This window comes from Protopterus annectens, chromosome 10.part0, assembly GCF_019279795.1.
Source record: "Protopterus annectens isolate FY-2018-M chromosome 10.part0, PAN1.0, whole genome shotgun sequence".
Classification (NCBI taxonomy): domain Eukaryota; kingdom Metazoa; phylum Chordata; order Ceratodontiformes; family Protopteridae; genus Protopterus; species Protopterus annectens.
The window spans coordinates 1,418,980,634-1,419,007,735 of NC_056744.1; the positions used below are offsets into that span (position 1 = coordinate 1,418,980,634).

The 27,102-nt window shown below is 41.7% G+C and overlaps 1 protein-coding gene across 3 annotated transcripts in view; it reads right to left on the minus strand.

Moving 5' to 3' along the window:
* Positions 1-27,102, minus strand: part of RNPC3 (RNA binding region (RNP1, RRM) containing 3) — an 864,050-nt gene that overhangs the window by 740,661 nt on the left and 96,287 nt on the right. For all 3 annotated transcript variants that reach the window (XM_044086040.1, XM_044086039.1, XM_044086041.1), the window contains exon 2: positions 25,785-25,832. In XM_044086040.1, coding sequence (XP_043941975.1) covers positions 25,785-25,832 — 48 coding nt within the window. The remainder of the gene's footprint in view (positions 1-25,784; positions 25,833-27,102) is intronic.

Here is a 27,102-nt window from a genome sequence, read left to right on the forward strand (position 1 = left end):
ACACGACCCGGCTCCGAGCTCAAGAGAGTCGAAGGAGGAAGGAGTTGATGGACCGGGACAGGCACCGACTGATGAGTCGGGCTCTGAAGCATCTGGGCCAGTGCCTCAGACTTGAGTAGTCGACTCACCACCCTCTGAAGGTCATGATCAGACAACCTCGATGACCTAGAGGAATGAGACCTTTGGCTCCGTTCAGACAGCAGGGGAGATCCTGGAGCCGAATGAACGGAGCCAAGCGAAGGTGACCTAGACCTCTTTCTGGTTGTCGGCTCAAGATCTTGTCGGAGCCGACACGGTACTCGATAACCTCGGCTCCGGCCGAGGGAGCCACAGAAACTGTGGACTGAGTCTTATCGGCTCCAGCCGGAGCCGATAAAGGCAAAGGTTGAACAACCTGAGGTCTCGGCTCAGAAGCCGGAGCCGAAGACCTCGATGCCTTGGAGGGCTTCACTGTTGAGACAGACAGGGAATCCTCAGGCTTCAACAAGCCTCTCAATATGAGCTTGTTTTTCCTTTCCTGCAGGACCCTGGGGCTGAAGCCATGGCAGACAGCACAGGAGTCCTGCAGGTGCAAAGGCCCCAGACAATAGACACAAGAAGTGTGAGCGTCTGTCAGAGACATTTTCTGACAGCACGCATCACACTTCTTGAATCGGCAGACCTTTGCTTCTTTAGACATAGCCTAACTGGTGAACACAAACACACACTCAAACACACCAGTTATACCCTGTCAAAATAACAACTATATTAAAATATAGTAAAATTAAGTACAACAAAAGTAGTACACTACACAAACACTCCCTAGGGAAGGGAAGGCCAAAGGCCCAAGGGAAGAACTAAAAGTTCTTTTGACAAGAAACGGGAAGAAAATAGGTTCGGGGATAGAGTTTAATAAACTACACTAATTTAGGAATAATTAAACTAAAAAAGGGGAAACAAGAGTAACTTTTTATAGAAAAAGCTAAAACTTACCAGGAACCGGTAGAATAACCAACCTCGAAGCTGTAGCGGCAAACGAGATCTGAGGTAACTCTCGCCTAGCATTGTGGGATATAAGGGGAGCCTCGAGCCGGTGGAACCAACTCTCGAGCTTTAGAGTGGCCGAGTCGGAGCCGAGGTCGGCTCCGAACCCATCCAGCAAGAATGAAGGCGAGATAGACAACTTAACATCTTGTTTTTGTGCCTCTGCCCATTTATTGTGTGGCAGGTTTGGCATACCTTTTGCCTTTGGCAGGGTTTGAAAGTGGAACCTGTGATCCTGGGACACTATATTCAAAACCCATTTGTCCTGGGTGATCATGTGCCAATTTTGAGAGAAAAGTGCTAGTTTTCCCCCTAAGGGGGCTGCAAGAAGATAAGTGCTTGGTGCTGGCAGAGGCAAGTCATTGGGACTGTTTCCTGTATGGCTGTGCTTTGTCTTCTCCACTTTTGGAGGTAGAAGCGCCCCACTGTTTAGGCCTGTATGAGCCCTGGGGCTGGGATCTGCCTCTGGGACGTCTGTATCTGCCTCTTTGTGGCCTGTCCGACACTGGAAAGGACCAATTCTTTGTAGGCCAGTTCCTGCTATATTTTGGTGGCTGAACCTGTAAGAAATAGTTTACTGTTTGCATAGATTTCGCTTTGTCCTCCATTTTCTTCAAAACCTCCTCTGCTTTAACACCAAATAAAGTATCATGCTGTAATGGAGCATCTAATAATTTTGCTTTAACATGATCAGGCAGATTTGTTCCTTTAACCAAGCATGCCTCCTAATGACAGAACCCATAACTGCGGCCCTGCAGGAGGCCTCCAAAGAATCAAAACCACATTGCAATGTATGCTTTCACACTTGTTCAGTTGCATGCAATAAATCCTGTATTTCCTTATTTTCTGTGCAATCAGAATTAGTCAACATTTTCTGTTTTAACAGTGACATTAAGTATTGCTGATATTTAATCATATGAAATTAACAATTTAAAGCCCTTACAGCCAAAGTAGCAGAAGTGTAAACCTTTTTCCCCCATCTGTCTAATGCCCTTGAATCTCTGTCAGAAGGGACAGGGTTTTTTGCAGTAGCGGCCTTAATCCCCTTGAGACCCTGAGAAATAGTTTCTGGATCAGCAGCAGGATTTTTAAAAAAGAAATTTATGTGAATCAGGAAACCCTGTAGTATCTGTCAGGTTTAACAGGAGCTGGAGGTAAAGAGTCTGGAGAAAGGCCGTACTCTGAAAATACATCATCTACAATGTCTAACACAGGGGGAATAGCAAGAGGCCTGTGCTGAAGAAGTAAAAGAAAATCTCTAAGCCTTTTCTTTGATTCTGAGTAATCTTGGCTCTCCCAGTGGAAGTGCTCCCTCATGGTATGCAGGGTTTCCCCAAAAGAATAATCCTCAGGAGGAGAGGCTGAAGGAATGGATTCCTCAGCATCAGAATCCTCATAGGGAGGAAGAGAGTATTCCTGTACAGAAGAGGAGTCAGAGGAAATGGAAACCTGATCTGAAGAGTCATAGTCTGTCTCCTGCCTAGGCCTCTTGTCAGGAGGGGGATGGGAACCCCTGATCAAGGTAATAAGGTCTTCGGCCATTTTGAGCATCTGTTTCTTAGGCATGGAAGTCTGTCCTGGAGAATGCTGTACTTGTTTCTTTGTCTTTAAAGCTGCTGTAGTCTTTGCTTTTGAAGCTGAAGTAGGCTTTACATATAGCTGTGTAGGTCTGAAAACACCCTCCGAAGCTGATGCCTGCTCAGCTGCTCTGGACCCATCTGAGGGAGTGATTTCCGAGTGTCCAATACCTTGAGTATCCAGAGGCCTAGCTGGTTCCACGTGGGAGTCGTCAGCGGCCTGTGGCTCTGAGGTAGCAGGTGTCAGGGGCTGCGAAAGCACCTCACTGAGAACCAGTGACTGGCTTAGCGGAAGCTTCTTCGGTTTTGGATCTCGGATGCCTGTCCTTCTCTTTTTCCTTGTGTTTTTTTTAGAAATTCCAGTCGTCGGCTGTTCCAACGGCATTATGTAATTGAATTTTCGGCCAAAGTAATGATAAGCAAAATCAAACCAAAGCTTAATAGTGCGTTTGTTGAATCTAGCACAAAACCGACAGCTAGCAATGTTATGATCAGGGCCTAGGCAAGGAATACAGTAAGAATGATAATCCTTATGAGGTATTTGCTTCCCACAAGAAATACACTTGTTAACTTTTTCTGACATCGGTCTAGGGCAAGAAAAAAGTTTCCCCAATGGGGTACTTAGCTTTAATTAAGACTTCAGATCTGAAATTCGCCTGTGAAAATCTCAGGAGTCGGCCGACCGGCACTTGTGAACTGCTTTTGCTTTGGGCACCACGCGGCAAGAAAGACTTAAGAAAATGGTGTCGGCTACATCTTTTATACCCCTGGCGCACTGACGTCAGGGAAGAGGCGACAGCAACCGATGCCGGACCTAGACTTTGGAATTCTGGCCGACTGCGGGTAGCCTGCCAGCAGGATAAGGCTAGAGTAATGACTGCAACAGTGAAACACGATGAACATGTTTCGGTTCTGAAGAAATAGGAATCTTTCTCCGTGCCAAGGAGGACGGCTCCGAGGCTGATGTTGGAGGCGAGCTCACCTGCGCTGATGCTCCGAGAGGGAGAATGGGGTAGGACAAGGGTCCGATGCCACTCACCCCCCTCGGAGCCAACGAGGGAGCCCCGGCATCCGGATTCCTCGATCGAAGGTACTATCGAGGGAATCGAAGCCGAAGTCGGAACCGAAGGAGATATGGTTATCAGAGCCAATGGTTCCACTACTCGAACCCAAACGAACTCCGGCTCTGAGCTCAATGGAGTTGGAGAAGGAACAGAAAGGGAGGTGGATGGAGACGATACTTGTCGAGGAGGGCTAGACAATATTTTAGCTAGTGCCTGTGATTTTAGCAACCTACTTACTACTCTCTCCACATCATGATCAGACAGCCTAGAGGATGGAGAGGAGTGTGAAGAACGGTGGCTACATTCACTTTGCAATAATGGAGAGCCAGGAGCCAAATGAACTGCCTCTAACGAAGGGGACCTCAGCCTTTTATGGCTCTGAGACGGCTCCGAAACATCCGATGGAGCCGACAGAGGGGTTGTCTTGTCGGTGCCAGCCGGAACCGACATACTTGGTAAATCCTGTACCGGAGTCTGCTCCAAAGGTGGAGCCAACAGTTTAGAGGATTTTGGGGATTTCACTGGCTGTGAACTCTGCCAGTGAATCCTGAGGTTTTAACAGACCCCTAAGGATCAATTTGTTCTTCCATTCCTGCAGGACTCTTGGACTAAAGGCATGGCAGATAGAACAAGAGTCCTGCAGGTGAACAGCGTCCAAACAATAAACGCAACTAGTATGCCCATCTGTCAGAGACATTTTCTGACAGCACAAGTCACACTTTTTAAATCCAGATACTTTAGCTTCTTTAGACATAACTCAACCACAAAAGAACAAGCACCAGAAGAGAAACACAGATAGAAAACAATTCTATTCTAGTCAAAGTAAAACAGACTATGTATATATATATATAAAACAATCTCCCTTTTTTTTTTTTTATATAAACGATAGCAAAAACAGAAGGAAAGGAGAGCCTCTAAGTTAAATGGCTGTCCTTGGGAAAGGAATGGGGGAGGGGAGAACTCTCTAACTTAAACGAGTTCTACTAAAAAGGGAGTATAAAAGAACAAGGTACTCAACAACACACACTAGTGAATAAAACTAAGAAAGGTAACTTATCTAATAGTTTTATGGAGTATAAGAATATATTTCTACACAAAAAATTTGAAAATACAAGCCTGAGCCAGAAAACGACACACCTCGCAGCTGAAGTGGCAAACGAGATCTGGGTAGCTATCGCTAGGCATCATGGGATAAGGGGTAGCCTCGAGCCAGTAAACAGCTCTTGAGCTATTGACGATGGCAGAGTCAGAGCAGAGGATCGGCTCCAATCCCAAACAGCAAGAATGAAGGCGAGATAGACAACTTGACATCAAAAGTTATGTACTCACCATAACAATGCATCTGTATTATCTATTTTCATTCTTCCTCAACTAATGGTTCTCAAATCCGACCTCTAATATAGCTCACTCATTTACTAGATTCACAGTTGCAACTCTCGAGTTCCTCCCTTTACCCATATGCCTTATCATCCTAGAATACCTCAGATCAAGTCTGCTGTCCCAAATAACATAAGTATGAAGCCAAATAAATATAGAAAGGAAAATAGAACCACAGAAAAAGAAGTTTGGAGCTCAAACATGAACAATCAGGTTCCCAAAGGAGCATACCTTAGATCTCAACAGAAAAAAGGGAAGGAGGACGGGGGGCAGGAAGTTGAAGAAGAATGAAAATGGACAACACAGATGCATTGTTCTGGTTAGTACAGAAGTTTTGTATCTGATGTCATTTTCATTCATTCCTCAACTGATGGGACAGAGTCTCCAGATAGATAAACTTTGGGTGGTCCTCACAGAAGGATATTCCAGAGTACAGTGGAGCCAAATGCTACCCTATTCCTGTAAAGCAATTCTAATTTCTAGTGAGCAATAACAGTATGAGCACTGGACCAAGTGGTAGTGGCACAACTGTATCAATATACGTTCTTGACTAAACAGCAGTTGGAAGTGGCTACAGAACTTGTGGAATGTGCTTTGGGGGAGGGACTTAGTAAAAATAACCCTCATTCTTTGTAAACAAATATACAATACATCTACCGTTTAGCTAGAGTCACTTTACATAATGCGTTTTCCCTATTTGCTCTTGGAAAAAGATACAAATAATTGTCAGTCTTGTTGAAATCTTTGGATCACTGAAAATAAAATTTAAGCTGTCGGTGCACGTCCAAAAGATTTGGCATACATTCACCCTTGTTGGAAAGAGTAATGGTAGATTGATAACCTGATTAATGTTGGATTCGGAAGCCACCTTAGGTAAAAAAGATGGGTTACTGCAAAGGGAAACCCTAACCTTATGAAAACTCAAACAGGTAGAACTGAAGGAAAGGGTCTGGAGTTTAGATACTTGTCTAACAGAAGTAATAGCAACCAGAAAAATCATTTTCCATTACAACTATTTAAGGTCCATCTTCGCTGATGGTTCAAATGGAGGTTAAGTCAGAACATGAAGCATGATAGTCAAATCCCACAGGGAATTAGGATCCTTGACTAAACGCCTGAGCAGAAAGGTGCCTTTAATAGCTCTCGAGACCCTCCCCTTACCCACAATGCACTACACCCAGCCAAGCACTTTTGAGACCAAGTTTGCTGATTCACCATCCATCGATAACTAGGACAGGATACAAAGAAAAGTAAATGAGGCTCAAACATGAGACCCAAGTGCCCCGCCATCTTCCACACATCCTCTGCAAGAATAAGGCAGGGGGGTAGCTAGGTGGGAAAGTGAGGAGGAATGAAGATGGACAACACAGATGCCAAGTTATGGTAAGACATAACTTTTTAATCTGATGTTGTCTTCATTCCTCTTCACGATTTGGTGAGAGTCCCCAGCTATGTGACTCCTGGGCAGCCCTCATGGAAGGATCTGCCAATGTACTATCAAGCCAAAGGAAGCCCTGTTCCTAGACATGATATCCAATTTGCACTGCACAACAAAGGTGCGACTGTTTGACCAGGTAGCTGCAGCGCAAATATCAACAACAGAAATTCTGGATGAGAAGGCAGAAGAAGCAGACACAGATCTAGTAGAATGTGCTCTTGGAGGTCGAGGTAGCTCTAAGCTTCTCTGGGAATAAATTAAAAGTGATGTGGTCAGTGATCCATTTGGCCAGTGTGATTTTATACACCACTTAGGCTAGTTTGTTAGTAGGGAAGGCTATAAACAATTGGTCTGACTTCTTGGGCTGATTTATTCTGTGCCGATAAAAACGTAGTTGTCTGTGAACATCAAGGAGATGAAGAATATACTCTCCTTTGCTAGAAAAATTAGGAACTACCACCGGTAACTGAATGGATTGGTTAATATCATTTTCCGAGGCTACTTTATGTGTAAGAGAGGAACTGGTATGCAGAGAAACCCTGTCTTTATTAAAAACTGCATCCAGAATGGCTTGCAACACTAAAAGAACTGCTCTCATCTCAAGGGCACTGATATGCATCCTGGTCTCCAGACAGGACCACGTGCCTTGGACCATCTTTCTCCTGTAATGCCCCTCCACCCCAACTGGGAAGGGTCCGTGGCTACTGGAGGAGGAATCAAAAAGGATCTGCCTAAAAAGAGTTTGATTAAATTCATCAACGGATATGATGTTTGCAGATTGGTGTTAGTCTGAAGGGAATACAGAGAGGGTGGTAGAGTATAGACCATTGTACTGCTAATGTCCACTGATTAATTCACATGAAAAACCTTGCTAGAGGAACTAACAAATCTCTGCTGACACGGACCCCAGAGCTTTTAAGACTAGCCATGCAGGGGGACTGGTGGGATAATAGTTCCTGATCTTGATTTGCCAGTGTCGTTACGTGGTGCAGGGGAACAGAAGCTATTTGATCCATCGTGTTCCTATGAATCCTAGGTTCTGCACAGGAGTCAGATTGGACTTGTCTAACTTTATGGTGATGCCCAGGGAATGTGAGAGCTGAATCAAATAATCTCTGGCATGGAGAAGTTGATGCCCCGTGTGAGGGGTAAGGAGCCAATAGTCTCCAAGTATGGAAACGCCTGGAATCCTTTGAGTCTCATGTGAGCTGCTACGACTGCCATGTATTTGGTGAACACCATGGGGCTGTGGAGAGCCTAAAGGGCAGTGTTCTGAATTAAAAAAGAATGGCTCCAAGCCAAAAAGCACAGATATCTCCTGGAGTGCCTGTCTATTTTGCTATGATAATACACATCCCCGAGATCTACTGAGCACATCCAATCGTCCTTGAACAATAGGGGCAGAATGGACTGAAACGTAACCGTTCAGAACCTCGACTTCTTAACATAAAGATCCAAATTGCTTAGATCCAGTATGGGTCTTAGGTCCCCTGTCTGTTTTGGTACCAAAAAGAAGAAGTAAGTTCCAAATCCACTTCATTCAGTCAGGACCTCTTGGATGACTCTCTTTTTGCAGCAATTTCTGAATTTCTTTGGCCAACTGCTGTCTCTGACTGGGTGGCATGTCGGGGAGATTCTTGCTGGTGTTTATGTTATTATTTAGTAATTTTAGGTCTATAAACGCTAACTTTTAGACCTGTTTTATTTAATGACAGTATCAAACCTATACAGAGTAGCCTAAATTTATGTTATTTTATGTTACATGTCATATTTTATTTTTATATTTTATTATTTTTATTATTCAGCGAGATATGATTAATATTATTTTTCTTGGGTAGCTGTTCTAGTTATTTAGATGCTTAGGACAGTATGCATTAATTTAATTATATTTATTATATTCCTTATATTAGTTATTTTATTTGAGAGCAGGCAAGACACAATGTATGCATAGGTAATCTTTGATTAGGAAGCGTCGCGCTTCAGTTATTAGTATTTATGCTGTATGTTGAATACTGTCATTATTTTTATGTTATTTTATATATTTAACACATTTATCTACTTTAGACAAGTTTAATAATCAAAATATTGGGCTTTTTTCTTTCAGTTTCAAAGCCTGCTATAATTACAGTCTCGGTGTATGAATTTTTTATTATGTTAATAGAGAATTGCAAAAGCACCTTAGTTAGTTAGCTGTGATCTGTACCTTTAAGGAGCTAAAGGGAGAGCAAGGGGCGTGGTTAAGTGTTTCAATGCTGGTATTTAAACTCACTTGTAATGGTACATACACTGAAACTTCGGACTCACCACGAACAAAACATCTAGTCGAATTCTAAATTTCAAAACCTTTTATTACAGAAACGGTAAGCGCTTTCGCATATATAAAATACGCTTCCTCAGACCATATCTTAAAACAATATTACCCAAGTTTATATTGTTGAACCAACAATCATTAAACAATTAAATGAACAATTAACAAATTAAACAATTGTCAAAGCTCCTTCAAACAGCAGTGAAATATAAGGTCTATTTTAAATGCATTCAAATGCTAAACAGATAAATTGAATTTTAAATAACATCCTACATTTAGACAAAAATAAATACAGACAAACTAAATTATGATAATTTGTGAATTATGTGTTATAAAAACTACTATGAATAACATTTAAAACAATTTATATTAAATGTAATCAAATATAAGTATATATATAACTCCAAGCTGACAATTGTTTAATTAATTTGTTAATTGTTCATTTAATTGTTTAATGATGGTTGGTTCAACTATATAAACTTGGGTAATATTGTTTTAAGATATGGTCTGAGGAAGCGTATTTTATATACGCGAAAGTGCTTACCGCTTCTGTGATAAAATGTTTTGAAATTTAGAATTCGACTAGATGTTTTGTTCGTGGTGAGTCCGAAGTTTCAGTGTATGTATTATATTTTTTTTTAACAAAGGACTCTTCAGTTAGAGCAGTTTATCTTTATTTTTATTTCGTTTTGGCTGCTTGTGGACTGCTCTAACACACGAGATGGCGAACTCCAGTGTAGAACTCGACTACAATCCGGAACCGAGGGTTGCTCTAAGTGAACATCATTGGACTGCTATTACTGGGTGTACTACCAATCCTTTATTGGCTCTGGATTTTAACATCCCTGCTTCAATGCCAAACATTGACACTGCTGACAATATCGAACTGTTTAATTCTAAAATTAGGCAGCTGGAAAATGATTTATACAAGCTACAGCGTTTAATTTGGCAACGCAAGCACATGGAGGCATGTCTACACTTCAGATTAATTCCCAGGGGCATGCAGATATTATGCATGCCCTCCTATGGTGAGAGTCATCCTGCCCTTCTTAAGAAGTGGCAGGAAATTAATCTGGATGCTAGCTTTAAATATGTACAACTGATAATAGACTACTTTAGTCCCATTGAAAACCAGCCATTAATTCAAGTGAATAAATTGAATAAGGAAATTAGAGACAGCTTTCATGATGACTTGTGCTGAAAGAGATTAGACAATATTTATAATCAAGTTAATTCATATGCTTTGAAACTACAACAGACTAAACATAAAAAGCTACAGCGTGATTATCGGGACTTCTCCTCTGGAGGGGTCTTTGTCTGGCCGAGAAGGGTTGATCGCAGTTCATTGGCTGAGAATGTAGTTCGTAATTTGGCGCCATCTGATTGTACGTTGGTTGCTCCTGATTCTATTACTCCTTTACCATCAGTTCCAATGGCTTTTCATTCTGATGATGGCTCCGATGCAGCGTTTGTTACGCCACCAGAATTACCTGTAACAGCTGAAATAACAGCTGCAACTTCTACCCCGCTACCTAATCAAGAAGCCAATCGCAATTTGGGAATGCAGAAAAATTTGGGAGCGATATGTAAGCATGGGGTACCTGATACCATGCCTGTTTTACCGCTTCCGATCAAGAAAACAACTTTTTCGCGCTACTGCTCCGAGAGTTGGGGGAGGAAGAAGCGCAAGTACTCGGGAGAAGGCACCACACACCAGAGGAGGAGACAGAGACCTTAAAGCATCTTTTTTTCAACCTTTCCAGGTTTGTACTTACACCTCATGATGTGACAGTATTAGACAAAGGGCTTTCTTTTATTCCCTCTCGGGGAAGTATTTTACCTGATCTGTTAACAGACCTGCGTATGTTTGGGCGAGCAATAGCTATATTTTAACACTAAAGCAACTGAAAGTGAGCAATACCATCTGCTAGAGTTCCCTTGCCACAAACGAAAAAGTACTTTTTCACCGCCATTACCAGGACATGTTGACTGTTTCGTAAAAATGTATGAGCGTGATTTTTACAATTATTTTCAAAATGGTAATAGAAAATGTATGTACTTTAATTTAACTAAGGAAGAGAAGTTGTCTCTGGACAAACTTATTAATGATCCGTCCCTTGTCGTTAGACCTGCAGACAAGGGCGGAGGCATGGTATTGTTTGATACTGAGAATTATATAAACCTTATGCATGACATGTTGAGTGATGATAGCACTTATGTTAGTATAGATGATAGGAAACTTATGAAAATAATTAGTAATTATCAATGATTCATTGTATGATTTGCTTATGTGCCGTCAGATTTCTAAAGAGCTTTATGAATTTTTTCATAATGAACATCCACAGATTCCTGTCATCAATGGCTTACCAAAGATGCATAAAGGCATCAATCCACCTCCATTTCGACCCATAGTTTCTGGGGAGAAATGGGCAACTGAGAATGTTTCCATTTATTTGGAGAACATACTGAAACCGTTGATTACTGAGATTCCCAGTATTCTAAAAGATACATATCAGTTGTTAAAGTATCTAGATACCCTGGAAATTGATTTAATAAGAGAGCAACATCTATTGATAACAATGGATGTCCAGAGTTTGTTCACTTCTATTCCGAATGATAAGGGCATACAAGCAATAAGAGAACTTATTCAAATGTTTCCTTCCATTGATCGCAACAAGGAAATACTTATTTGTCAACTTTTGGATTTAGTGTTATCCAATAATGTGTTTTCTTTTGGGGGGTGCCTATTTCTACAAGAATCAGGTGTAGCTATGGGCACCCCCTGTGCGAATACTTATGCCAATTTGGTGGTGTATCAGTGGGAGAGGGAATTCCTCTTTACTCATGAATGGTTCAATAAGGTCCTGGTATATAGGCGGTTTGTAGATGATATTCTAGTTGTATGGAATGGGATTCTAGATGAATTTAACTTGTTTATGTGCTATTTAGAAACGACCACCAGTTTTCTTAGATTTACTGTGGAGACATCCTACGATATGGTGACCTTTTTAGATGTCAGCTTATCCATTAGAGGAGGTAGACTGACCTTTACTCTACATAGAAAAACATGCTGGAAGAACACTATTCTACGTTTTGACAGTATGCATCCTTGCCATGTTTTTGGTGGCATTGTGAAGAGTCAATTCATTAGGTTATCTAAACTCTGTAGAGATGATTCAGATTTGTTAGCAGAAGCTGACAAAATGGTGATGTTATTTGTAGATAGGGGCTATGATAAGAACATGATTAAAGGTATTAGGGCGGAGGTTCTAGGAGAGAAACAGGCTTCAAAAAACGTTATTATATATAAGCCATATTCTGATGGATCTATACCAAAATATTCAAAGAATACATCTGAGAGGTTGCGGTTTGTTACTACTTATACTAATGATAGTTTAAACATTAGGAAGATTATAACTGACAACTGGGGTGTTTTGACAACTGATGAACAGACACTGAAAATAGTGGGCACTGTCCCCCTATTTACTTTTAGAAACAACAAGAGCCTAAAAAGGCTTTTATGTATTAACCCAAGAGATAGTCATGCTGCTGGAGTCTTTATTGGAAAAAAATTGGGCACCTTTCCATGCAATCATTGTAGTTATTGTAGATATATTTCTAGAGATCAAGTCTTTTTACATCCTGTGTTGGATTACTCCTTTAACTCCAGATTTCAGGCCTCTTGTGAGACTTCTGGCCTGATCTATTTGGCTACATGTGAGTTATGTTCTGTTTTTTATATAGGTTTAACAAAAAGGAAATTGAAAAACAGAATTTATAACCACTTATACGATATTAAATGCAGAAATGAATTGAACGCTTTGGCGAGGCATGTTATGCTTTATCCTGATCATTCTTTTGTGTTCAGGGTCTTACAGATTGTTAAAGAAAGCATAAGAGGTGGTGATTATATGGGCCATTTGGAACAAAAAGAGCTCCAATGGATTTTTAAGTTAAGGGGACACCATCCGCCTGGTTTGAACACCTATGTTTCACTTAGGTCCCATCTCAATTCTTGTAGATGAGTTGTTTATGAAAATTTTATTAATTACTCATAGGACAATCTATAGAGTCAATACACATGATGTTCTCACGTTTATGCTAAATAATTTTATGTAGTATTTTGGATATATGGTATTTTAATATATGAATATTTGATATTCGATATTTTAATTTATCAGTATGCATAATCATGAAATGAGTCATATGAAGGTTTTTGTTATTTTTATTATTATTATTTTTGTTTCATTTTTATATATCATTCAGTTATATACATCAATTTACTGAGATAGGGTTTAGTATGTTTCAGCTTGGAGTTATATATATACTTATATTTGATTACATTTAATATAAATTGTTTTAAATGTTATTCATAGTAGTTTTTATAACACATAATTCACAAATTATCATAATTTAGTTCGTCTATATTTATTTTTGTCTAAATGTAGGATGTTACTTAAAATTCAATTTATCTGTTTAGCATTTGAATGCATTTAAAATAGACCTTATATTTCACTGCTGTTTGAAGGAGCTTTGACAATTGTTTAATTAATTTGTTAATTGTTCATTTAATTGTTTAATGATGGTTGGTTCAACTATATAAACTTGGGTAATATTGTTTTAAGATATGGTCTGAGGAAGCGTATTTTATATACGCGAAAGCGCTTACCGTTTCTGTAATAAAAGGTTTTGAAATTTAGAATTCAACTAGATATTTTGTTCGTGGTGAGTCCGAAGTTTCAGTGTATGTATTATATATTTTTTTTTAACAAAGGACTCTTCAGTTGGAGCAGTTTATCTTTATTTTTATTTCACTTGTAATGGTGTGAATGTTTTGCTTGTCTGAAGAAGTTAGTGCAAGGTACTAACGAAAAGCTTTTATAGTGGCTTAATAAAATTTGTTGTTTTTCATGTTTTTTACATTTGGACTGGCCTGAGCAGAGTTCTTGGCTTTTGAATTAGCAGTGGTTTTCGCTAGTTCTTTACATAAAGATCCAAATTGCTTAGATCCAGTATGGGTCTTAGGTCCCCTGTCTGTTTTGGTATCAAAAAGAAAGAGTAAGTTCCAAATCCACTTCATTCAGTCAGGACCTCTTGGAGGACTCTCTTTTTGCAGCAATTTCTGAATTTCTTTGGCCAACTGCTGCCTCTGACTGGGTGGCATATCGGGGAGATTCTTGCTGGTGTTTGGTGTGGGGGGGGGGGTGTGTACTAGCCTCTGGATATTACGTTTAGCACCCAGGAATTTTTTGTCAAGTTCGCCCAGGCTTCTGGGTGCAAAGAAAGTTAACAGCCGACTGTTCCACAGAGGAACAGTTGGACAGCTGTTTAGGAGCGTTGATTGGGCTTGTCAGAGAACGGTTCTCTGAAGCCCTGGTTCTGTGGACCCACTCTGCCTCTAGGGGGATGTCTACTATTAAACCCTCCTCCTCTGCCTCTGGAGGAGGGGTCCCAGCGTGGGTCCTGGAAAGGCCCTTGGGATTTATGGAATCACATTTTCTTGCCTCCACGTTGATTCCTTGAAAAGGACCTCTAAGGTGTAGAAAATTTGATTCTTATGGCAGAAAGGGTCTTCCCATCTTTTTCACTGTGGGTGACTGTATCTCTAACAGAAGGCCCAAACAGTGATGAGCTATCAAAAGGGGCATTGGCAAAGGATGTCTTAAAGGGTTCTGCAAAATCACATTGTCTCCTTGGGAATAGTCCTGAACCAGCAGCTTGTAAGGTACCTTCCACTGTATGGGAGATCAGCCTACTGAGGAATTTGCAATGGACAACAGAGTGGCCATCTTCAGTGAAAGTTTCTTAAGCTCCTCCACAGGCACAGATTCAGAGAGAGTCTGAAAGCTCCTTGATCAGATCTCTCTGAAGCTGAGTAAAGTGAGCTAGATAACTTAATGACTGCAATACAAAAGTGGCTGAGGCATAATGCACTTTCCAAACCTGTCCAATGCTTTAGACTCCTTATTAGGCAGATGGACACTGGCACTTTCCTCTGCCTGTTCTTTCTTAGTGGCTGCTGCCACCATAATGGGATCAACTACAGGGCCCTTACTCCAGTCGTATCAGAAGGTGGGACAAGGAACCTATCTGGGCACATTGGAATGGGCTCTATGGTATTCTATTCCTTCCATGCCTGATGGGAAACCAAATCAACAAGGTCGTCAGCCGTGGAGGGGGGGGTCAACCAGGCCACTGATGGGCCAGCCCCAAAAGCCTCCAAAAATAGTGACTCCCCAGAAGAAGGAGGTTGGACAGACCACCCACCTTTCTGCTTCAGGATTTTTACAATGTCTCCGAAGGATCAGGTGGGGATCTAGGAGATCCTTCTCCCACATCAAAGTCAGTGTCTTTGGTTAATGACTCCATCAGGGAGTCAGTGTGCCTCCTTTTGCATATCTTCTTCCGGGGGACTTCCTCCACGGGGTACTCAGGGAAGTATCAGAAGAAGGGGATCCCCCTGAGCAGGGAGATCCTGGAGACTGCTCAGGACGGCCTGAGTCAGGACAAAATGAGAAGTCTCAAGACCCTGACCCAATGGGGTATGAGGGTAGGATGCAGGACATGATATGATTCTCCGCTGCAGAGGAAAATGCTTTCCACTACTTGGAAGGCTGATGAACCCAGAGAGGCCCTCTCCGCTTCTCCCGGAGATGAAGCAAAGAAAGGCAAGCAGCCAGGACTCACACCGTATCCGTGACCTCCAGAGGGAACTGGACCCAAGCAGTCTAGGGCCGAAGTACCCAGGGGAAGGGCCAGCTCTGAAAAAGATGGAGCCAACCAAACTTCCCAGAACCCTGCACCAGCACCTCAGCTACGAGATCAGCTCTGCTCTAAAGGAATAGGAACACAGCTGATCAGGGGCACTACTGGAGTCGATGGAAGGTGGTTTCCCTGGCACCAAAGGTAACACTCACAGGAGTCCGAAAACCTGCAACTCCGAAGCAGGGGGTCGGATCGGAGAAAGAGTCCAGAAGGTATGGGCCAGGTAGCTCACAGATCCGATAGGTGATGGAGCTGAAACTACCCCATCTGAATCTGGGCCTTGAGGAATTTTCTCATCATCCTATGTCCGCCTCGGACCAGCTTCTAGAGGACCTGGAAGAAGATGATGAGGGAGGTCTGGAGTGTTTCGAGATGGGTGAAGGGGACTTTCCTGACCAGCCTTGGGACTTGCTCCAAGTTCTCGGATCCAGAACCCTAGGACCCGAAAGTGGAGTCGAAGAGGAAGGAGGTGACAGTGTAATTATCCAAGTCAGATCTGAGGAGATTTGTGGATCTGATAAGCTGGAAATTTTCATCGGATCCAAGGAGATTGGAGCTGAAACTTTCTTAGTTTTGCATTTTGGCTCCTAGGGGTCTACTGGGGAGGGAGAGAGAGACCTCTTCTTAGCCCCTTTAAAAGAAGAGGACAACGCCACAGAGGGGTCTGAGCCTCAGAAGCTGAAGAAGGAAAAAAACTTAATATAAGTTTATTGCACCTATCCATAAAGGCACGTGGGCTAAAGGACGCACAAACTTTGCAAGCAGCTTTAAGGTGATCAGCGCCTAAACAACAGACCCAGTCCTTTTGGGTATCTTCATTGGGGATCCTGTGCCCACAAGAAGTGCAATGCTTGAAACCTGGTGAGGATTTGTCAGATACAACAACAACAAAGTGAAACCTGGCACTAAAGCCCACCAAAACTAATGAACACACAACAACCCACATGGTTTAGCACTAAAGAAAAGGATCAATACTGTTTAATATTAACAAGCTATATCTCAAATACCACTACCAAAAGTGGCCTGTTGGTTATCTGCACACACACAACTAATTCTAAAGTCCTGATATTGGATAAGAGACCACGAGGAAGGAACACACTCATAACATACAACAGAAGTTAAGAAATAACCTAGCAGAAGAAGAAGAAGAAGAAAGGAATTTTTTGTATTTAGCTATCCAACTTTCTGAAATGCTCAAAAGCACAGAGCCACGTCCAATCACTGAAGCGGCAAATGAGATCCGAGGTGCTTGGGTGGGTGTAGTGCATTATGGGCAAGGGTGAGGAGCTCGAGAGTTGGATCCAAGTCTGGAAAATGTGGCCGAGCTGGAGCCAAAGATCAGATAAGAGAGAAAATTATAATATTACAGAGAGAGAAACACCTATCCATAAAGGCACGTGGGCTAAAGTGCGTCCTTTAGCCCACGTGCCTTTATGGATAGGTGTTTCTCTCTCTGTAATATTATAATTTTTGGAAATGTCTGTATTTTGTATAATGATGGAGCTTTTCTCCCCGGGCCTCCGCTGAAAAAGGACATTGTATCCAGTCGGATTTTTCCCGGTTAACAAATGTAAAATAAAAAAATAAATAAAATAAATAATAAAATAAAATTGTGAGGAAGAATGAAGAGGACAACGTCGGATTAGAATGTTACAAAACATCATAAGAAGGACAGACTCAAAAAGCAAAGAGGAAATTGCTCCCAGTTTACAGGAGCTGGAAAAGTCCACTGGAATGATAGTAGAAAGTAGGATGAAGAAGAAAATATATGACTACAGACTAGAGGTGCTGCAGCCCTTCTTTCAGAAACAGAAGAAAAGTACAGTTTTGTACCTACCATAAATGTAGATGTCCGATAGGAATGCATCTGCAGTCCTTACAAATGGGTTGTCCTGTCGTCAGGCAGCCCTTCGGTCGGCCGGATTCCAAAGTCTGGGTCTGGCCTCGGCTGGTGTCGCACTTCACCAGACGTCATAGCTGCAGTTATTCGGGTATAAAGGCATCAGCCGACGCCATTTTCCTCAGTGTTTCTTGCCCCAGATGCCAGGTGGCCTCTTGGAAGGCTAAATTTGGATAAATGCCAATGATTCCAAATAGTAGAGAGCAAACACAAAAAATAAGCATGTATGTACATATATACAAACAAATACACCATAATAGATCCCCCCCAAGCTAGCTGAAGGCTGACAAATACCCTAGGAGTACCTCAGAGGGGAAGGTGGGTGGGTAATCCTGACTGCAGATGCATTCCTATCGGACATCTACATTTATAAAAAGTGAATGAGCCAAAAGCAACCAAATAAACCAAGAAAAGTGAAACAGAAGTTCTACCAAGCACAAATAAATCGAGGCTCCAAGAGATAAAAAATGCTTTAATAAGCACTGTAGAAAACACTCCACAACAAAGACTGGATCTGTAAGGTACAAGAAAGCACAATAACGTTATCCACCAAGACGTTTTCGTCGCCAACTTCGTCAGTTATACATCCATTTTTAAAAATAAATGCTTTTATATACTGTTTAAATTTCATCACAGATCAATTAACCAATCATTTAAGACCATTTGTTAGAATTAATTATAAAAACTAATTAGTTCAAAACACCTTCACAAAACAAAAATAAATATACTTCTCTAAAAAAAATGCATTCTCCTTTTATTCCCCATTTGTAATGAATTATTTAAATACTTTTAAAACTTTTTAAAAATCTTTTTAAAACATCATTTAAAATAATTTGAAATAGTTTCTGCATTGAGCATAAATAAAACTTATGAATCTGAAATTGCAACATAGCACCATCTTGTGGCCATAGTGTGAATTACAACAAAATCAACAGCCAGGAATTTAAAAGTTCCAAGGAAAAAATGTATATATTTTTTTATGATTGTATGCAGAAAGACCTAACAATGAAAGTGAAACAAATACAACCCTTTTGAATTAAAGCTTTGCAGCTCTCATCTTCAAAACCGGGGCCAATGATACCATATCATTGAGCCCAAAATTACGGTTTGCATCTAAGAAAAGTTGCCAGTACAATTCTTTGTATTCAATGAGTGTTTCCCACATCCCACCTCTTGGATTAGTAGGAACTACTTCTAACATGAAGAAAGAGTAACCTGTGGTGTTACATTTAGTTGAATGCTTGCTCAATGCATTTTTCTCATCCATCACCCTAACATCATATAAATGCTCATATATTCTCTGTCTGAGCTTTCTTTCACTCTTTCCAACATAGAAAGAGGGACATTTTTTACAAACAGCTAAATATATGATGCCTTTGGTGTCGCAATTGGCAAATGTATTCAAATGCAGGGTCATGTTTCTTGCTTCTAAAAACATTGTTTCCCCGCAGTTCAAATGTGTGCAATATTTACATCTCCCACATTTGTATAATCCTTTCTTGGATTTGTTACTATTGTTGCACATGTTGACTTTCGTCCCCCCTTCCAAGTAATTTTTGATGCTTTTCCCTCTACGGTAGACATGGGTTAACTCTTTGTCAAAAATATGTTCAAGGTCTGAGAATTTAGAAAAACTGTACCATTCCCTTGAAAATATATTCCTCACAAAGGCTGATTGTTCGCTGAAGGTGGTAATTAACCCTGTCTCTTTCCCCAAAGCTGCATGCCTGCCCTTGGTTGTGGGTCAGTTTTTCTTCCTTACCTAAAATAGGTGCAAAAGCATCTGCTCTTTTTATATTGACTTCTTCAAGTACTTTGTTGAACATTTCCAAAGGATACCCTCTCTGAGTGAAAAGGCCCCTTAAAAAATTAGTTTCATCAAGAAAGACCTTGTTGTCAGAGGTCATTCTGCTGGACCTAACCAATTGTCCTTTCACTACCCCCTTCTTCTGGTGGGGGGGATGGCAACTGGTAAAATGCAAATAAGAGTTAGAGAAGGTTTCTTTCCTAAAAATTCTTGATGTGAATTTCCCTTCTTTCTTCTCCATGTGAACATCTAAATATTTCAATTCCTGTTCATCAAAGTTACTGGTAAATGTCAAAAAAGTCGAAGTATTGTTTACATACATCAAAAGATTGTTGAAATTTTCTTTGCTACCCTTCCAAAAAAAACACAAATCATCTAAAAACCTAGTATAAAGGGAGCATTCATTAAACAAAAGGAGATTTGAGGAGAAAATTTTCTTCCCAGAAGGCCATGATGATGTTTGCATAAGCAGGTGCACAGTGTGCACCCATCGCAACGCCCTTTTCTTGTTTGAAGTACTCCCCTTGAAAATAGATGAAATTGTTTTTTAATACTATTTCCATCAGTGTCAAAGTATTCGTGGAGTCTACATTTATGGTAGGTACAAAACTGTACTATGTCCTTCAAGGATGCATCTGCAGTCCTTACAAATGGGTAGAGAACCATAGCTAAACAAGGGGAGGAGGAAAGAGTAGAGATTATGGTGTAGCTAGGATCCCTTGCAAAACAGCAGTGGCAAAACCTGCTCGGGATCTAGAGTATAAAGGTAAATTGTAATGCTTGGCAAATGTATGCACGGAGGTCCAAGTAGCAGCCTCTATAATGTCCTTGGTAGCCACTCCTCGTAAGAAAGCTGTGGTAGTGGATGTAGCCCTTGTGGAGTGAGGCCTGATGTCCTCTGGAGTTTTCTTTCCATGGTAGGAGTAACAAAATCTAATGCAATTTCCTATCCATTTGGAGATTGTCTGTTTTGAAATTGGTTTTCCTTCCTTTCCTGTGGCATATGCTACCAGAAGCTGGTCAGTTTTTCTATTGGACTTAGTCCTGTCCAGGTAGTAGCGTAACTGTCTGTGTACATCCAAGGTATGCAAAAGTCTTTCTCCCCGGTTCTGTGGGTTTGGGAAGAATGTAGGTAGGTGGATAGCCTGATTTAATGACACTCTGGATACCACCTTAGGCATAAATGTAGGATTTGTTCTCATGGACACTCTATCTTGATGGAAGATCAGAAAGGGTTGTACTGCCATTAATGCCTGTAGTTCAGAGACCCTTCTTGCTGAAGTTATTGCCAGCAGGAAAGCAGTCTTCCAGGATAAGTATTGTAATTCTGCTGTTGCTGCTGGCTCGAAAGGAGGAAGTGTCAATTTTCTAGCACAAAGTTCAAGTCCCATGCTGGCAATGGTGGTTTCCTGGGAGGTTTTACATTTTTAATTCCTCTCAGAAACTGTCTGAGCAGGGGATGAGAGAAGACAGGAGGATCCAAGCTGTATTGTGCTGAAATAGCTGATGCATGTATCTTGATGGAAGAATAGGACAGGCCTGTGTGGAAGAGCTCTGCCAAGTACTCCAGGATGTTGGCCATGTTTACCAGAGTCACATCTTCTCCCTTTGCAGCACTCCAAATGAGATATCTTTTCCATTTTGCTGCATAATTCTTTCTTGTTGAAGGTCTGCGAGCCTCCAGGATTATGTCTTTAACCCTTTGGGATAAATTTGGGTTAATTGCTGTTATGTAATGTTCCAGGCAGTTAGCTGCAGAGTTTTCAGGTTTGGATGCAGGATGTTGTAGTTGTTCTGTGTTAACAGTAATGGGATCAGGGGTAGTGTCCATATTTGTTCCAGAGACATGCTCCTCAGCAATGGGTACCAATGTTGTCTTGGCCAGTCTGGAGCTATCAGAATGATCCTTGGACGGTCCTCTTTGATCTTCAGAAGCACCTTGTGCATCAAAGGAAGTGGTGGAAATGCGTATGCTGTCAGGTTTTTCCAACTGAAAGATAGGGAGTCCACCTTCCAAGCAAGTGGGTGGTACGTCCTTGTGCAGAATTTCTTTAGCTGGTGATTGAATGGGGATGCAAACAAGTCTATTTGTGGTAATCCCCATTCTCTTGTGATGGCTTTGAAGATGTCCGGATGAAGCATCCATTCGTGGGCATCTGTGGTTGTTCTGCTTAATATGTCCGCTAGAATGTTTTCTTTTCCCGGTACAAAAATTGCTTGTAACTGAATGTTGTAGCTCAGGGCCACATCCCATAGGTCCAGTGCCAGCCGGCATAGAGGATATGAATGGGTGCCTCCCTGTTTGTTGATGTACCACATAACTGTGGTGTTGTCTGTCCTTATTATCAACTGACCTTCTTGGAGAAATGGTCTGAATGTCTGGATTGCCAATTTTACTGCCAGCATTTCCTTTAGATTTATGTGTAGGCGCAGCTGGTCTTGAGTCCATAAGCCTTGTATGCACTTGCCCTGCATGTGTGCCCCCCAACTGAGGTCTGAGGCATCTGTCGTGATGGTTTGGCTTGGTTGGCTGTTGCAGAAGGGCAATCCTGTGTTTGATTGACAGGCCTGAGCCCACCATAGGAACTCTTGTTTCAGGCATGGGATTATTGGGATTTTGGTTTCTAGGCTGTGCTTGTGTTGGGACCACAAGTTCCTTAGGTACCACTGTAGCTTTCTCATATGCAGTCTGGCATGAGGGACCAGAATTATGCAGGATGCCATGAAGCCTAGAGCTTGCAGTACTTTTCTTGCAGTTAAGTGGTTCTGCTTTGTTAATGCCAAGAAGTAGAGAGGTAGTTGCTCTTTCTTTTCTGCAGTTAGGAATGCCATTTGTTTTGATGTGTCCAGCTCTGCACCCAGAAAGGTTATTCTTTGGGATGGAATCAGCCTTGACTTTTTTATATTGACTGTATATCCCAAGGCTTGCAGCAGGTAAATGACTCTTTGTAAGTCTTCTGCTAGCTTGCTTTTGTTGTCCGCTTGTATCAGGCAGTCGTCCAGGTAGGGATAAATTTGGATTCCCTGAAGTCTGCAATGAACAATTACTGATGCCAGGCATTTTGTGAACACTCTGGGTGCAGTAGATAAGCCAAAGGGCAATGCTGAAAATTGATAATGCTCTGATCCTGCAAGAAATCTGAGGTATCTTCTGCAAATTGGTCTTATGGGGACGTGCAGGTATGCCTCCTTGAGATCTAGACTTACCAGCCAAGACTCCTTGCCCAGCATGGGAAGAAGCTGCTGTAGAGTCAGCATTTTGAATTTTGGAACAATAAGGAATGTGTTTAAAGCGGACAGGTCTAGAATGGGTCTCCATTTGTTTTCTTTTCTTGGTACCAGGAAGAGTCTGGAGTAAAATCCTTTTCCTTGCTCCATAGATGGTACCTTTTCCACAGCTCTCATTCTTAATAGCTGAGATATTTGTTTTAGAGCTTCTGTCCTTTGAGTAGGTGGTAGGTTTGGCATTCCTCTCTTCCCTGGTAGAGTATGGAAATGGAACCTGTAACCTTGGTCTATAGTTTGCAAAATCAATTTTTCCCTTGTGATGCAATGCCAGTTTTTTGAGAATAAGGTTAGTTTTCCGCCTAAGGGTGCTTCTAGTTGTTCCCTGGTAGGCGGTGCCACTGTCAAGTCACTGTGATTGAGTTGTTGTAGTGGTGGTGGCTGCGTCCATGCCTCGCTGGTTGTTACCTTGCCACTGGCGTCCCCTGTAGGCACCCCTGGATTGGTTTCTGCCTCGAACGCCTATTCCTGCCTCTCTGAGCCTTAGAGGAGTCCGGAAAGGACCAATTCTTGGAGGGCCAGTTCCTGCTAAACCTTGGAGGTTGAACCTGTAAGAAATCTTTCACCGTTTGTACAGATTTCACCTTCTCTTCCATCTTTTTTAGCACCTGCTGAGCAGGGGAACCAAATAAATTGACCTTGTCCATGGGTGCATCCAAAAGCTTTGATTTGACATGGTCTGGTAATGTCTGTTCTTTCAACCATGCATGTCTCCTGATAACTGTGCCAGTCATGGCTGATCTAAAGGAAGCCTCCAGTGCATCATAGCCACATTTTAAAGAATGGTTACTAACCTGCTGTATGTTATGTACCATTTCCTGAACATATTTTTATCTAAAGATTCTTCAGAGGAAAGCTTTTAGTTAACTGGTCAAGCATAAACTCTTGATATTGAATCATATGAAATTGGCAGTTCAAAGCCCTAGCTGACAAGGTAGCAGAAGTGTAGACTTTTTTACCCCATCTCTCTAAGGACCTGGATTCCCTTTCAGAGGGAGGGTTTTAGTAGAAGTAGCAGCTACAGCTTTAGGGCCCTGGGCGATGGTCTCTGGATCTGCAAATGGAGCCTTGTATAAATGGTGATGAGTGTCCGGGACCCTGTAGAACCTATCGGGCTTAGCAGGAGCCGGAGGTAATGAATCAGGAGCAGTGCAAGCATCATTAAATGCATCATCTACAACAGAAAGAACTGGAGGTATAGCTAAAGGCCTATGTTGTGGCAAATGTAGAAAGGTTCTAAGCCTTGTTCTGGAGTCTGAGAAATCTTGGCCCTGCCACTGAAATTGTTCCCTCATAGCATGCAAGGTTTCCCCAAAGGAAAATTCCTCAGGTGGAGAGGCTGAAGGAATGGACTCTTCAGCATCAGAGTCTTCGTAAGGAGAATAAGAAGCCTCAGGAAGGTCTGTATGTTCTGATTCATCAGAGGAACCATCAGTGGATACTGGTTCAGGGGGCTCTGCTCTAGGTCTCTTTTCTGGAGGTGGGAGAGAGGCCCTGTCTGGATGAGGCTGGGATCCACGAATTAAAGAAATTAAATCCTCAGCCAAAGATAGCATATGAGAGCTAGTGCTGGGCCTGTGTGAGGGGGGTTTGGCAGGCACAGATTTTGAAGCTTTGGCTGCTTTAGCCCTGGCAAAGGCCTTAATAGACATGGCTGCAGGAGGCCTAGCAGCTCCACGTGCAGGGGTTGAAATATCCAGGGGAATTGTGTCTGATAATTCCTGAGAAACCGCAACAGAAGGCTGGATTTCAGAAGCAGATTCTACCAGGTTAGAGGAGGCCTCGGTAGAAGGCATGGTTTCGGCTGGAGAAAGAACCGCTTGCTCGGTTTCGGCCGAAACCGAGACACTCGCGGTTTGCTTAATCGCGGTTTCGGCCGAGACCGCGGACCGCGAGTGTCGGTCCTTTTCTTTTCGTTTTTTGGAAATTTGCGTTGTCGGAGGATCCGACGGCATAATGTAGGCAAAATCAGAGCCGAAAATTTGTTCAGCAAACTCCGACCGACGTCTAAGCGTCCGTCGGTTAAAAGAAGCGCAGGCTAGACAAGCTGCTACGTCGTGGTCTGGGCCTAAGCAATGTATACAGTAGGAGTGGAAATCTTTATGAGGTATTTGTTTCCCACAAGATAAACAGTTATTCACTTTCTCTGACATCGGCTGAGGCAAGAAAGAGTCCCCAACGGGGTACTTAGCTTTTTAGAAGTCTTCGAAGTAGTATTCGGTAGTAGTAATCTCTGGATCTGACCGACCGGCACTTGCGAACAGCTTCTGCTTCGGGCGCCACGCGGCAAGAAAGACTGAGGAAAATGGCGTCGGCTGATGCCTTTATACCCGAATAACTGCAGCTATGACATCGGGTGAAGTGCGACACCAGCCGAGGCCAGACCCAGACTTTGGAATCCGGCCGACCGAAGGGCTGCCTGACGACAGGACAACCCATTTGTAAGGACTGCAGATGTATCCTTGAAGGACATCGGGGAATGATTCTGGTGACAGTCATACAGTCATATCAAAAAGATGTGAGGGGTCATCCTGAGCATAAAGGAGACAAGAAGAAGAGGCGCACACAACATACTGCAGGGACTAACTACTCCCTTAATCTCTGACAGTACTTTCTCTAGAAAACTATAACAATTACAAACACGTGTCCAAGACAAAGTGGCAACTACAAATCTCATGAAATGAATTAAAAATTACAGCTTAGAAACAGAGAAAATCAGCAATGTTCCCTTTCAGGCTTGCCCTCTCTCTAATCCTTCATGGACTAGACAATGGGAATGAGCTTAGAGGAGGAATCTGCTCAGATATACAAGACATATGATAACAAGTGGCGTTAATGAGGAAGGAAGGGATGGATAACAGGAAACAGGATGTTAAATGCACTTAAAGGGCAAATTTGACTCTGCTGTCAAACAAAAGTAATGTAATGCAGCAAAACAGTGAGTACAACACAAGACCAAGTGCTGCCATAGCAGATTCCAACCTTGGGTGAGGAAGTGGTGCAAACACAGCCGGTCATACAAGCAGGAAGCAACAACTGTCACATGGAGCAGAGCATAAGAACGAGTAGATCAGTCAGGGGGCTCAGAATGAGAAAAGCATAAAAGGCTGGTAAGTAATGTGATGCAGGAAAAATAATAATAATAATGGAGTACAGCTGGTAGAGGTATGGAGAAAATGCATAAAATGCCGTATAAAGATTAAATTCATTATCAGCACAGCAAACTAAAATTGCACGTACCTTTGCAGCAGCATCTTCATTTTCAAATGTAGCAAATGCAGTATGTTTCTGCCAAACAGAAAAACAAAAGCACTCTTCAGATTTTAATAAACCTACAGCACAAACAGAAAATGAAAATATTTAAAAAAATAAAACAGTTCTGTAGTACGTATTTCAGGAACATCGGAGGCTAGATTTTTATAGACTTGGATGTCTAAACTTACTGTAAAAACCATCGGTTCTCTAGAAAATTAAAAATGATTACAAACAGATTCTAAGATGAAGTGGCAAATACAAAATATCATTAAAGGAATGTTAAAAAATGACAACTTAGAAAACAAGGCACTGAAATACACTAAGGGTCATCTCCAGTCTTCCCCTCCCTCTACCACTTCACATTGTCTCAGGATTCACTGAATCGTTCTGCAGACTGTAAGCATTTCCTCCCGCAGGTCTTTCCACTCCTAACTATAAAAAATTTTCTTTTTCTCTTCCTAGAACTCCTGGTATTTTTGGTATCCCAAAGGTGCATAAGTCTGTGGACAACCCACCACTTAGACCTACTGTTGCCTCTGGAGGTTCAAAGACAGAGCCCATGGCTAAATATATGGATTACAGCTATTCCATTATGCTATGGACAAAGGGTCCCATTTGCCTAATAATGATGTTTTATTGTTATTGCAATGCATGGTATTAGTTCTTAGTATTAACTTTGTCTACTTCAATGGCAAATACTTTAAAGAGCATAGGGGGCTGTCATGGGTACAGCGTCTGCCCCCATCTTTGCAAACATGGTGTTGTGGTCTTGGGAAACAACCAAGGTGTTTAACTCATCCTATAATGCCTATTTAAAATTGTATTTGAGGTATTTGGATGATATTTTTATTTTGCGGATTGCTGCTGCTGAATTATTGGACATGTTCATTCAATTTTTGCATGGTACTACAGATTTTTTTGGAATTCACTTGCCAACATCATTTTTCAGAGATCAGTTTTCTTGATATTCTGTTAAGCAAGGATTCTATTAACAACTGTTTTTTGTCCAGTATTTTTAGGAAGCCCAACCATTCTAATTTTTTTTACACTTTGATAGTCAACACCCATTAAGGCAGAAGCAGAACTTGGTTAAAGGGCAACTCATTAGACATAGCCACTTGATTTCTAATGATGCTCATTTTTATGATGAGGCTAATAAGATGAAACATATGTTCATCAAAAGGGGTTACCCTGAGGATTTATTTGATATAATGGCACAATATGTAATCAGTTCCAGGCACACTAGATATAGACCTATTCTGTGCCCTTGTTGTGGTACTACCAATGATGATGTGATACCAGC